Genomic DNA, 13887 nt, shown 5'->3' with positions numbered 1-13887 from the left:
CCTGTGCTATAGCTTAAGACTTGGATCAAGTAAGCAAGTAACGACCAAAAAATAACCCTTCATCCCGCTGAGACCTGAGGAATGGTGACTCCCATCCTTGATACTCTCGTCACTGTGTGGGGGCTGCTGGCTCTGATTCCAAGAACCGCAGCTCGTACAGGGTCACCTTCTTCCGAGAAGTCCAGAGCAGCCCCTGGCGTGGCGCAGTGGCTATGGTGGTGAACATCTCCTTTCACGGCCTTTAAATAAGGAAGAGTGTCCAGTGAGAAATACACCGATGGAGACGTGGGCATTTTCGTTAGTTGCACAGCAGGGAGAGAACCAGGGAGGAAAACCAGTGGGCTGATTTTCCAGACAGCAGCTCCCAAAAAGTTTCACGAGGGTCCAAGAAAAGTGACATTCATAAATAAAATGAATACAGAAGTTGGTTTCGGTTCTGCATCAATGAAACTAACATTATTCATACATTGCAGGAGGTAAGGGACATGACCTGATAGGGAAAGATTTGGGTTATTTACCTATTTTTAATTAGTAATGCTTTCATTTTTAAAGATTAATGCAGAGTGCTGCCTGGCTGGCTGTCCAGGTAAAAAGTTGTAGCTTTGCCAGCATGTGGATTTTCTCAGCTCTGCTTTTGGTTTTCTCCAGATGAGACAAATGACTTTGACCAAAGCAATTAACTTCAAATTCAGAGCTTAAAAGAAAGCCATGCAGTTTTGTTGACATTATATTATAAATCCTTTTCTCAAATATATTTCTGCTCCTTGTGGTAATTTTGCCCATGAGAACTTTAGATGTTTGGGAGGAGGAGGGAAAATGGAGAAGTAATACAAATGCTGCCCTGCATGGAAATAATACTCTGGATTTTAAGGTTACTATGTGGAAAGATAGACTTTTTGTACTTTATGTGGAGAGGTGGAGGCCAGAAATGAGGTTGTTGTGCTTTGCTGTGCAGGGCAGCTGTGTTCCCATCACTGCTGGGGTCTGGGGACAGGGGCTGGAGGTGGCCTGCGGGGCACCCGAGGCACCATCTTGGGCTTTACCTACACCGAGACCAAAACCAGAGTTTAGTTTCTGTGACACTCATTTCACAAACTGAAAGGCCTTACGGTGTTTGGTTATTGCAGCTCAGAAGTTTCTTTTCTTTCTTCTTTTTTTTTTTTTTTTTATTTTCCCCCTATGAGAGGAACTTGTAAATCAAGGCTTTTGCTTTCTTCCAGTGTCAAACACTGACTGATTCAAGAAATAACATGACAGTATTAATTAGATGTGAGCCAGTTTTGAGAAAGCGATTTGATTTTCAGTTGCTGTATTTTCACATTACAGGGTAATAATATGTCAGCAGTTAATAAAAGATACAATAAATATTGTGTATGCGCTTGAAATATTAGCATTTTAATATCCATATCCAGAAATAACATTTTCCAGTAGCACAGTGCTGAGAAAATAATTTTTGTGTGTGGATGGACGAGTGGTAATTGATGCACATGTACTTGTTTGACCTGTAGCAGGTTAAATAAAACTTTAGAGGCAGTTGTCTAAACAACATGTCATCTAGAGCCGATATTAGTGCTAGATCACTTTAGCATCTTTGTCAGCAAACTGCCTTATGCGATGGGAGGTTATTAACACCAGGGAGAAGCTAGCTGAAGAGTACTACTGACTAATGTGACATATTTGAGTTTCTTTCTGTGACTGTCTCAGCAACCAGTCACAGAGATCTGCTTCATACACAGAAAATTAAATTTAAATTGCAGAGTCTTGGCTGGAAAATTGTGCAGTTAATCCCATCCCAAAAAATGAAATTTGATTTTTTTTTCCACATGAACTTTTTTGTGATCTTTCATGCTCTGTTGGTTTCTGCCAGTATTCCCATTGGTTTAGGTTACTTTATTCCTCCCGTTAAGAGAAAAATCAGGGAAGAAAGGAATATATGTGAGGGATTAGTTTGGAGGAAAGTCCCTTCTGCCTCAGAAGTTAATGAGTCCAGTGCAAAAGTACAAAATGACTGCTGAAAGCTCCCTTCTGTAAATGTTGCACAAACTGTATTTTTAAAGGAAAGTGTGCCACAGCTAAAGAAGAAGGTAGCAGTGTGTATACGTTGGCTTTCCAAACCCTTTGTTTGTGCCATGGTTCTAGCTATATATACTGATAAGCTGAAGCAGACATCTGTGTTTAAATAGCAGTTGTAGCTGATTCTCTCTGAACTAAATGGCAGGTATTTCAATAAGTATTTTTCAGTAGAAAAATGAAGCAATGTAAGCAGAGGCAATAACCAAGCATTTCTCAAAAGGGGAAAGGAGAATTAGACGGTTTATTTCCTAGTCCTACATCCCAAAATATGTTTTCAGGCAGTCATTTGTTGACAGGTATTAAATTCTTACCCATTAATGTCCACATAATCAGGTCTGTCGCTGTCATCCTCCTTGTATCCTGGCTGCCCCCTTTTACCACCTTGTCCCCTTCCTTCCCATGACCTTACCATTAAATTCTCACTTTCTTTGCTCCTCCCCCTCCCAGCACAGCCATGCTGGGTCCTGCCGGGCTGGAGCTGCTTGCCTCCTCCTGCGCTACCCTCGCCAGACGGGGTTTTAAATACACTGACTTTCCTCGGAGAGGCTTTCAGCCTCAGCAGCGCTCTCCAGGCACCATCTGGTCCCAGCATCTCCTTGGCCAGTCACAGGCTCCTGCCTGGCTTTTTCTCTGCCTCTTTTCTGCCTGACCTTCCTTCCCGCCGTCTTGGAGCATCATTGTGGAAAATTTGCTAGATGCAACCTGCGTAACTGCTAGCGCTTCCCAGTAGCATCCTCACCTGACCCTTCCTGTCCGCTGCTCCCCCTCCCTCACACTCATGTGCTGTATCTGGGCCAAAATCAAACTGGAAGCCCCCCAGAGCAGAGCCTTGTCCTTCCAGCTGCCTTTAGCACCAAGCACAAGGGTGCCCGGCTGGTATCATTAAGCGCTAAAGCTGTACAAATAAATAAGAATGGTTTTGATTACACTGTTGAAGTTCTCATCTAAAATAATTTAAGCAGTAGTCACAAGCAGTTATGCTGTTCATAATTCATATAATATTTTAGGACTGCTGGGTTTTAACTGTTGTGTGATTTGGATTTACTCGCAGTTCTCATGGGATAAAGTGTATTATTGAACAAGAAAGGAATAAACTATATTCAGAGTAGGGTGCTATGATTTAAAGGAGAGCTGGTGGAATACTACAAAAGAAAATATGCAGGATCCATTATACTGTTAATGAACGCACGATTCAGATTGGTGATTTAATTTTTAGATTGTATTTCTCTGGTACCTTCACCTACAACAAGCTTCATACACAAAAACTGAAGAAGATGGTATGTATTTATGCCCAGTCATGCACAACCTGAGTAACAATAATAATAATAAAATTACTTTCCAATATTGTTTATTCATTTGCAATTATTATTTTTTTTAATGACATAGCATTCAAAGAGCACTATTAGAGGGGCACAGCCATAATTACTGGTCATGGTAGTAGCCTTTGAGCAGCTTGACGTTTATCCATAGCTACAGACTGTTGCTGTCTTTGAGCCAGGACTAGAGCATCAGTTTTTGATCTGGCCAGGAGCTTTCTTGAAATAGTCACCATTTCCTTCCTCAGGCAAGGTGGCAGATTGGTGTTATCCTGAACTTTCTCTTGGCTAAGACACAAATCCCAAAGTCCTTATTTTTTTCCAGCACACCTGACTGATGTAAGCAAGACCTGTTCCTGCAGGGGCTACACCCATGAGTAATTGTCAGAAATTACATTACGCAGTGACTTCTAGCTTTACAAAATGTGATATATCTATATTTTGTCCATTTTTTATATTGGCATGCTAATCATAAGCTTTTTCTACCATCCTTTTTCTGAAATGTGAACAGATGTCCCAACTTTTTAAGAAGCCGCATATTATAATGGACTGCATTTGAAATTGTACAACCACATCTGCCGACTGAATCTGAAAAGCTCTGAAAATACACAAAGAAAAGATCATGCAATCAAAAGAAATTCTGCCTGGACTTCCCTGTTTTACACCTGCTATTTTAATACATTTTCTTTAAATCTCTTACAGCTAGAGTATTGCTTCTTAAATGAATTTGAACAACTCGCCCAAGAGACATTCTAATCCGATCATGTATTATGATGATACCAGTTGGATGTTATCCTATTAGGCACTCACTGTAAATAAGGGATTTTCCACTGACTTTTAAATCCTTGATTAATGAGAATGCTCGAAGCAGTGTCCTGTAAATTAGCCATAGTGCTAGCAACAATTGCAATTCACTTAGGAGAGCTGATTTGTTTTAAATCTTTCCATCCAAATTAAAAAGCATGAGAAAAAGATAATGTGCAGAAAGTAAAATGTATTACTCTATCTCACATTATTTATCTGTACCCTGTGGCTGTCTGAGACCCTTAGGTCTCAATAATCCCATTCTCTGTTCAGGTAAATTCCCTTCAGTCAGAGCTCTTTTGGAAAAAAAACCAAACCACCTCTGGTAGCTGGCCCACAGTATTTCTTTAATTGATGTATGTTTTATATTCTCTAGTGTTTTAGCTAATTCTTAATCCCATTTTAAATTGTGTTAAGCAGTCCGATGGCTTTTATTTGTTGCTTGATCACTGCCATTTCACTTGCCTTTCACAGCTTCTTTGCCTTTTTTTTCTGATAAAAATATGTGTGAGTAGCAGGAAGGAGGCATTTGGGTTTGGGGAAAGGGGGGAACAGTGGGGGGCTGTGACACAGCTATTCATTGATCCTTAAACTGGAATCCTTCCTGACGTATTTTTCTGAAGAAAACAGTTTTTCACATCACTTCCGTCTCTTACTCAAATACTGATACTTGATTTATTGCTTGCAATGAAATCAGTTTTATACCTATTATGGGCTTTGAAATATGCACGATTTCCTTTAATACTCTGAGACTTTAACAAGATCTTTCTTGATGTGCTATGTTCACGTTTATTTAAGGTATTATTCATCTCTGTGCCCATAATATACATGCACTTTTATCAGTCAAGAACATCCCTTTGTTCTTGCAGAAGTGTGAATACTCTTTCCGTAGACTGGAATTAGTGTCACTTTATAAAGACAGTTTTGACACTCCCTCTTAGAAGTAACTGAGCAAAGTCTCTCTCATACACTAAGACACCAGAAGTGTATGATTTACCCATCCTTATTTTCTGGTAATTTTGAATGCACTGCAAGTTGTACAGAAAGTAGAGCTACTTAAAGTAAACCCTGACCATACTATCCTATACAAAGAGTAATCAGGGGCACTGCAATAATTATACCAACCTATTGCGTTGTTTCACCTCAGTTCGCTCAAGTTATGAGGGTTGCTTGCCCATGGGTGTACTGAAGCGCCCTTAAACAGAATTCCAGTGAGACCAGTAGATCTCACAGGCCATCGTTTTTTGCTATGACTATTTATGTATGCATGTGATCCTCTCTGTTTAATGGTATTTGTGTACAATTTCCCAGTGATCAATTGGTAAACGTTCAGGCAGGGCAGGAAAGAATAGTCTTCCCCAGTGTTATGGGCAGAAGGAAAAATATGATACTGGTTTCACTGACAATATTGAAATTGTTTGGGAAATGCACGATACCTTTTTTTATACTTATTAGTAATTATTTATACTTAGTAGTTGTGTTTTTCACAGGACAGAGTTAACTCTTTATGTGCAGGCTTTTCTTGGTTACCTGTTTGTTTGTTTTATATACTTTAGGAAAAACATAGATGCTTTTCCACAAAGAGACTTAAGATTGATTTTCAAGTTTAATGGTTGTATTCTGGGGAAAAGAAAGGGATATTAGGCATTCAAGAGGATGTTTGCAGCTGGCTTTTGTTAGACCTCTTATTCCACATGGCAGAAAGAATGGACATCTAGAATATATTTTTTTTTTTCTTTTTAATTCTCATTTCAAATCTGCCAGCTAGTTTTGGCAGCATTACAGATTTATACAGTGGTTTCCCCCAGCTATAAATTTTGTCAGCTATAAGGAAAGATAATTTTTATGATTAGGGCATCGAACTGTGACATAACGTAGCTGTTGTCTACAGCCTTTTTGGTTACCTTCAGCAAGTTACTTCATTCACTTATGCCTCCGTCTTTTACCTGTAAAATATAATATTATGATAATAGGCTTTTTTTTGTTATGCCTCGCATATTAATGAATGTATTCCTGTATCACTTTCCTACTTCACAGAAGTGCTGAAAGCATATATTCATTAATGTTCTTGAAGCATGACGAAGTAAAGCCTATTACTGTAATATGCTTTGCTTTAAAACTTCAGTTAGAATGATAATGATAAACAACATCGGTTAGGCCTTGGTCCTACTGTATAGAAATAAAATTTTTACATGTTCTTAAACTTAGACTTAAACTCTTTGGCATATGTGCCATATAGGAATCCAAGATTGGCTTTTTGCCTCCTGTATCCTTAGCTTCTTGTTTCAATGTGATGCAGACTTTTTATTCTCCCCATGTATTTCCTTTGGTGAGGCAAAGAGAAGCTTGAAATGGACAGTTATGAAATGTCTTGCCCATAGGAAAAGCTTCTTCCTAACCTCATTAGTAATTGCTGGAGAAATATCCAGGAGCATGACAGTATATATTTCCCTGCTATTATTTCCCCTAATAACTCTGGATGTTCTTATTACCTTTCTAAATGACTGTTCTCAGAGGTGGCTTGAACAGGAGGTATTTCATTTTATCATGCCGAGATTGATTGCTTCAGTGTTGCGTTGAGTATCTCCTCGTTCTTGCACTGTAAGAAGCGGTAGATAGGAATCCCCAGATTCTGTTCTTTATAGCGTGTTGTATCATACATCCTTTGGTTTGTCTCCTTTGTGTTGATTTATTTGATTTTTTTCATACAAGGAACGGTCCAAGCTCATTTTGGATAGCAGTTCCTAGAACCCCTTGGATCTAAACACAGCACTGGGGCAATATTTCACTCGTTTAAGAAAATGAGATGTTTTCCCATATTTAAGAAAATAGGATGATACCTTCTAACACTGCGTATACTTATTATTGTTTTCTTTCCTTGACTTTTTTTTTTCTTCTTGTCCTGTTTTTTACTGGGATAGAATTAATTTTCTTCCTAGTTGCTGACATGATGGTTTAGTTGTTGCTAAGTAGTGCTTACTCATAGTCAAGGACTTTCCAGTTCCCCGTGCTCTGCCCAGGGGCAGGTGCCCAAGAAGCCGGCAGGGAGCAGAGCCAGGACAGCTGACCCGAGCTATCCATAGGGATGTTCCATACCATAGAGCGTCACGCTCAGTATGTAAACTGGGGGCAGTTGGTGGGAGGGGTCGATCGCTGCTCGGGGACGGGCTGGGCATCAGTCGGCGGGCGGTGAGCAACTGTGCTGTGCATCACCTGTATTTTTTTCCCTTGGGTTTTATTCCTCTCTCTCCCCTTCTTCATTACAATTATTATTGTGGGGGTTTTTTTCCTTTTTTTTTTTTTTATTTCAGTTATTAAACTGCTATTATCTCAACTCACGACTTTTACCTTTTTCTGGTGCTCCTCCCGATCCCTCTGGGATGGGGACTGAGTGAGTGGCTGGGGGTTAACCCTGACAGTTAACTTTCTTTTCCTTAAATAGTTTTCAACTCAGTGAAAGTCACGTTTGCTTCTTTTCCTTTTTGTTGGCTCTACATCAGAGAAACAAGTGCAATTAATGGAGAAAACATCACTACGTTTCTGATCGTTATAGCAGCTGCAGGCAGTTCAGTATTTTGACTTGGGTTTTTAATGCTTTCAATGTTTTCAGCAGTGTCATAGCAGAGATACTGGAGATAAAGAGGGAAGACCAGCAGCCCCAATATACATATTCTATCCTTCTACTTTCTGTTCTTATTAAAAAAAAAAAATATTAAAATGTTTAAGTGCCTGCACTGGATATCTAACAGAGTTCCTCTAAAAACTGACAAGTGCGAATTGAAAAGCAAAGTCCCATTAATACGGAGTTGGAGAGTGTCGCTGTGCTGTTACGTGTTAAGTCTGGAATGCTCTGGGCCTTACATAATGCCAAGCAAGAAAAAAAAATGCCTGTGAGAATCTTACAACATCTTCAGTCAATTAAAATACATCTGACTTTTCTTTTCTTTGCAGACCACAGATGACATCCTGGTGGCCTCGGCTGAATGTCCTAGCGATGATGAGGACATCGATCCCTGTGAGCCGAGCTCAGGTGGGTTAGGTTAGTCAACTTTTTTATTACTTTCTTTTATTTCATATTTGCATGCTCCAGTCCCCCAGAGTCCTGTCTAGTGGGACAGCCCTTTCTCACATAGCAGGGAGAAGTTGAACTGGGGTCTTTCTACACAGGGCAGTGTCAGCGGAGAGGGAGCTTGCTATCTTTTTTTCAAAGAATGGATGGGAGCACATCAATAGTCGTGATCTGAGCAAGGTTGTAGCTTGACCCGAGCCTGGACCGGGAAGGGCATTCTAGGGCTGTTGCAGCTGTGGTATTGTGATAAAGGAGGGACAACATCATTGAGGAGAAAGATGGTGCAATTTTTTGTGCCTTAAGAATTTCCCCCAAATACGATAACAGTACCATATTAAAAATGTCATATCATGTCAGTAGAGTTCATTTTGAATTGTCCTATGTGGTATAAAATACTGTATAGACAGTAAAAACCTGAAGCTGAAGACATAGAATACAACGGTCTGAAATTTCAAATTGTTTTATGGCTTTTTTCCAAGCCAAGACTATTCAGAGTGTATGTTTTAGTTCTGATTAGAAATGAAAAATTTTGACGTTCTAGTATTTTCTGTGGAACAAAAACTTTGTAGTGTTTTGGCCATGTCTTTCCTACTGCCACTGGATAATGGAGATTTAGTACTAATTTTTCTCTGTGATATAATTTCCCTTTTACCTTCATATGCAATGAAATACCTCATGCCTTCTCTAAAAATCCGAATGTTTATCACAGATGGGAAAGGAATGCAAAACTTCATAGCAGCAGTGTGAAGCATTACGTTCCTCTATAACCTTCAAAAATTCCAGATAGTGCAATGAGTTACTCCTGCTTTCTTTGTCATCTTGGATTAGCTGCTACCTTTTCTGAGTGAGCAGCCTGTGCTAAAATATATATCTCCGTTTTTCTTATTCACTTGAATTCTGTGCTATTTGGTAGCACACCTGCTCTCAGTTGGTTAGGTAATTTGGTAATCTTTGCTACTTGCTACAATACCTAATACGAAAAGAATTAAGATCAAAGCAGAAATCAATTAAATTTGAAAGCAGTCTATAAATGCAAATCACAGCTAAGAGCAATCTTAGTACAGCACCCAAATCTGAGGCAGGAGATATGTCTACATAGCCTTAAGACAAATTAAATTTTGCTTCAAATGCAGATGCATGGTTCCTTTTCCAAGTCACATAGCCTAATACCCACATGGAATAATTATATATTTGAATTAAGTAAAGGCAGAGACATTTATGGCTTGTCTCCATGTTTGATGGACCTGCAGAGTGGCATTTGAGTGCTTCCAGGAACCAAGATGTTTATAGATTTGATGAGAATACTTTGTGGTTGGTTTCTTTTGCTGGCCAATAAAAGGATTTCAGAGTGGCTTTCAAAATGCCACAAGATGGAATGACTACTCTTAAATCTGAGCAGCAACAGGTACACCCACCTTACACATTTTTTAATGTCTCAGGAAGACATTTCACTTGCAGAAGTCCCAGACATCATGATCAAGATGTTTAGGAGTTGGGATAAGAATTCATTTTCTGAAAGTCTGAAAATTAATTTTCAGTTATTTTTTCTTTTTTCCCCTCTGCTCTTTCCTTCTCATTTTCCAAATTCTTGAGTTTAACAACTGCCTTGTCCCGTATGAGTCAATGCACTAGCTCATATGGCTCTGAGCTCATTCATGTTAATTGCTTCCCTGCTTTAGTTAACTCAGGCTGCTCAATAGATAAATTGACATTTATGTACTGTAAATGTAGATAATTTTAATATTTTGGTTTAACTTTTATAAGGTAATTGTGAAACAATACATTATGTACTCAGCACTAAAACATTTCCAAAACCCTGTGAGCATGCAGCTGTTGTATTTGTATTTATATGAATAATATGAATATTAGCTGTGAATTTGTATTGTCTCAGCCTTACAGCTTGCAGATAGCCAATACAATTCCAGAATAATTCTTCTCTGAGGTTGTTTTAAATTTCAGATGTGGAGCTGCAAGGCTTGGTACTCCCGGAGCCATGCTCAGTCATTTAGCTGATGGGTGCAGGAATGAGAGGGGTGAAATGAAGCTTTCTGACAGGTTATCGTTTCTGTCCAACCGATGGTCCAGAAGGGGGATGGGAATATTAGCCTTCCTGCAAAACATTGCCATTAGCTTTACGTCCCGGTGTTTACCTCTCCTGGTTTAACTTACCATTCAGCACCCAGCTATGCTTCTTGGTTTTGTTGATGTGAGAATGGTTTTAGTGCTTCATTTCTTGGATCCCAACTGTTACTGCTTATTTTTTTAAAAAAGAAGTGTGGAATGGCACAGGAATTATGTTCTCCATATAATCCCAATTGTCTGGATCATTTTATCTGTCATTCTTTACATCAAAATGTCACTTGTCCTCCCACTCTCAACTCTTAAAAGCTATTAATTTGCCTCCCTCTTCATTGGCCTTGTCCTTTCTTGTATTTGAAACAAGATGAACCAAAGGGGTTACTGAAGTCATAACTTCTAGCATATCTTTCTCTCCACAAGCTGTTTTAGTCTTAGTCACTTCGTCTTATGAATAAGCTTTCTCCGTTAATAGTCTGGTAGGCACAGGTCCATCTCGGTAGTACTGCAAGCTTCATGTGGATTTGAGCTACTCCTAAATGGGAGGCTGGAACTTAAGGGAGAGAAGCATAATATTGTTAACACTGACAGATTGATGATTTTTTTTTTCCTCTTTTCATTTGGAGTAGGAGATAGAAAAGGATATGTACCTCCATTTAAATCCTTCCCATGCTTCAGTTCAGCTTTTTCACCTTAACCCTTTTGACAAACCAGATTTGCTACTCCTCATGGTGAAGCTTATGTTTCCTGGCAGATAACTTCTTGGAGGCAGAACATATGGCGAATAAGGACCATTTTACTCTTACATTTGCACTTCAGAGCCCGTAGTCTGAGATCCCATTTGATTTCTTGTTTTGCTGCCTGATGGTCAGTCAGCAAAAGGATCCACCCCAGCAGCAGAGAAGATGCCCTCAGAGCTCTCAGGTCAACATTTCTCTGTCAGGAATACATTTCAGGGATGGCCAGAGCCCATCCAGTTTTATTGACAGAGCCATAACCATATGTTTCTATGATGATTGCCCATAATATGCCCGTTTCTAACCAAAGTTCTCAGCTCCAAATGAGAGCCTATTCAACACACAATTTGAATATGGCAAACCTGTATGTCATAGAAAATACTCATTATCTAGATTTTCCTGATTAGTGAGATTTATGCTTAAGATAGGGCTTCTTTTCCAGGATAAATATGTGGCAGTATGTGGTGGCTAACAAGTCTTGGTCTGCCACCACCCGCTTCACTTTCTGTGCACCTGTCTTCTAAACAATAAATGGAAAGATGCAATTTGCAACAAATTTTGTACGGAACATAAAAACGTAGAGCAGATTAAGAGCTGCTAAGCAGCAATCCCATCAACTTGTCTGGAACATAAAGTCACAAAAATTATAATTGCAGATTTCATTGTGGTATACAAACTGCTAAATGTGCCGTAATTGGATGAAGTCATAACAAATTTATTAGCATGCAAAACTTAGTCAACATATTTTATCTGCGTTATGTTTTGTATAGTAAAGCAACACGTATTGCTTTCACAGTCTCTCCACGTTCCCCCCCTCCTACTCTAAATACTAATAACAACACAAAGAATAATGGTGATGATTATTATAATAATAATAATAAAAATAAGTAAGAGTTTCTGTTCCTTCAGCATCATGTCATAGAGGAAATAATAAAGCCTTTTCATTTTGTAGACAAGTTATGAAAAATGTTAGGGGAAACCTATCCAAAAAAAGGACCTGGGCTGATTTACTGATTTTATGTGAAGAGTTATAAAATTGCGGGTGGACAAATTGCCATTCTGCATATCAGGACTGCTGTTCCAGCCTTTTCTGAGCTCTGTAGAGCTCTGATTTCTGCTGAGTTTCAGTGAGCTACACAGCTTATTTTTTCCAGTTATACTGGGCTGGTATTTTATTTGTTAGTTATTCTCTAGCCACTTCTGTAGCTATTGAAATGTTCCAGAGAGATCCAAACTGGGTCAAATGAAGTGAAATCACTGAGTTTAGTGGCAGGGAAATCTAGACCAGGTAAAAATTCTTACGGTTTCTAACATGCCTGTGAATGGTTCTTCTTTTCTACAATTTACAGTTAAATCCTTCTCAAACTTGGAACTTAACAGAGCTTTAAGTTAGAAATTAGGTTGAAAACCTCTCCTGGCGGCCCCAGCAGAAATGGGAGTTTTTGGCAGTCCTAAGGCCAGAATATATGGTATTCACTGGTTTTAGAAGTTTTAACAGAAAACAACCTTTAAAGTGAAAAAAGAGTCTTGTACAAACAAGCTCTTTTGTTCATGTTCACATGTTGCAACCAAAGAAAATACTTCATCATCTCTTGATCTGCATTTGTCTGGCAGCTCTTGGGTTCCACTTCCCAGGACTGTGTTTGGTGTCAGGTCTTGCCCCTGTTCTGTAGGTACGTAGGATAAGACTAGGCAGGATCAAGTTCAGTGACGTATACCACCAGCTGGTAGCACTGGTTATCTTTCGTAGACCTGATTCTTGATTCTGAGGGAGAAATGGGATCAGTTGTTTTCCTACATTATTAAGTAAGGACCAATAATAGGATAGATGCTTGTGGACTGATCTTGGAGCATGTGTTGGTTTTTCTGCCTCTTGGTCAGGCTCATCGCGATGCAGAAAACAGCTGGCGACAGTCAGAAATCTCCAAAGCATCAGTATGGCCAAGACAAAGCAAACAAGCCACTGCTGAAAGTGACTCTTACGGTTCAGCCATGGCTCTGGGGAAGGCTTTGTCCTGGTAGCAGAGCAGTGCAGGGCTTCGCACACAAACTGCTTCCTGCATAGATACATCCCCTGCTGCGGGATAGCATGTATTGGAGAGGCGGAGAAGGCTAGGAATTATACATTCTCAAGCACTTTGTGATGGTTTAGGTTTGGTCCCAGCACTGATACCTTTTTTCCTAATGGGCAGAGTTGCAAAATACAGGCTGTGAATGATTTATGCTTGTTATTAGAAGTTCTGCTTTTCTTTTCCTGTCACAAATTATTGCACTGTATTCCCGGCGCATCTGGCAGCAAGATAACATTGCAGTAGGAGGTGAAGTGACTCCTATAATTTATGCATCACTGCAAGTGCCCTACTTTAATGCACTTCATGGAATTCATTGTGCAAGGAGCTGAAACAAACAAACAAACAAAAAAAATAAAACTGCAGTTAGTTCGTAGGGCTACTGTGTTCATTATGGCTCAAGACATAAAGGGAATATTTGTGCCTCAGTCCAATTATCCTGTAGTTCTGTATGTGTTTCCAGTGCTAGAAAGATCGCTGTGTTTTCTTGAATCAGCCTTTTAAAACACTTAGACGAAATACATACAGGCATGTCTGTATGAACTACTGCAGGGTGAAAATTATGCTTTATTTACAAACTTTCTAAACATTACCACCTACCATGTCTATACATAAAGGAACTGAGAAGCTTCAAATATAGATTAATTTTCCTATAACTGAAGTTACAATGGTTGTTTAGGTTGTTTTAATTTTTTTAAAAAAATTGTAAACCCCTCCTCAAAGCAACAGAAAGCAAATCTTAC

General features: G+C 39.2%; 1 protein-coding gene across 26 annotated transcripts in view; it reads left to right on the top strand.

Annotated features, from left to right (window-relative positions):
* The window catches only part of NRXN1 (neurexin 1), a 730807-nt gene that overhangs the window by 700683 nt on the left and 16237 nt on the right, over positions 1–13887 (top strand). For 16 of the 26 annotated variants that reach the window (XM_055725490.1, XM_055725507.1, XM_055725513.1 and 13 more), the window contains one exon: positions 8145–8232. In XM_055725490.1, the coding sequence (XP_055581465.1) occupies positions 8145–8232 (88 nt within the window). The remainder of the gene's footprint in view (positions 1–8144; positions 8233–13887) is intronic. The other 10 variants (XM_055725508.1, XM_055725514.1, XM_055725505.1 and 7 more) reach the window with 1 other exon arrangement.

Source organism: Falco cherrug, chromosome 13 (assembly GCF_023634085.1).
Source record: "Falco cherrug isolate bFalChe1 chromosome 13, bFalChe1.pri, whole genome shotgun sequence".
NCBI classification, from domain to species: domain Eukaryota; kingdom Metazoa; phylum Chordata; class Aves; order Falconiformes; family Falconidae; genus Falco; species Falco cherrug.
The sequence above is the reverse complement of the archived record's forward strand: the minus strand, read 5'-3'. Positions and strand labels throughout refer to the sequence as shown.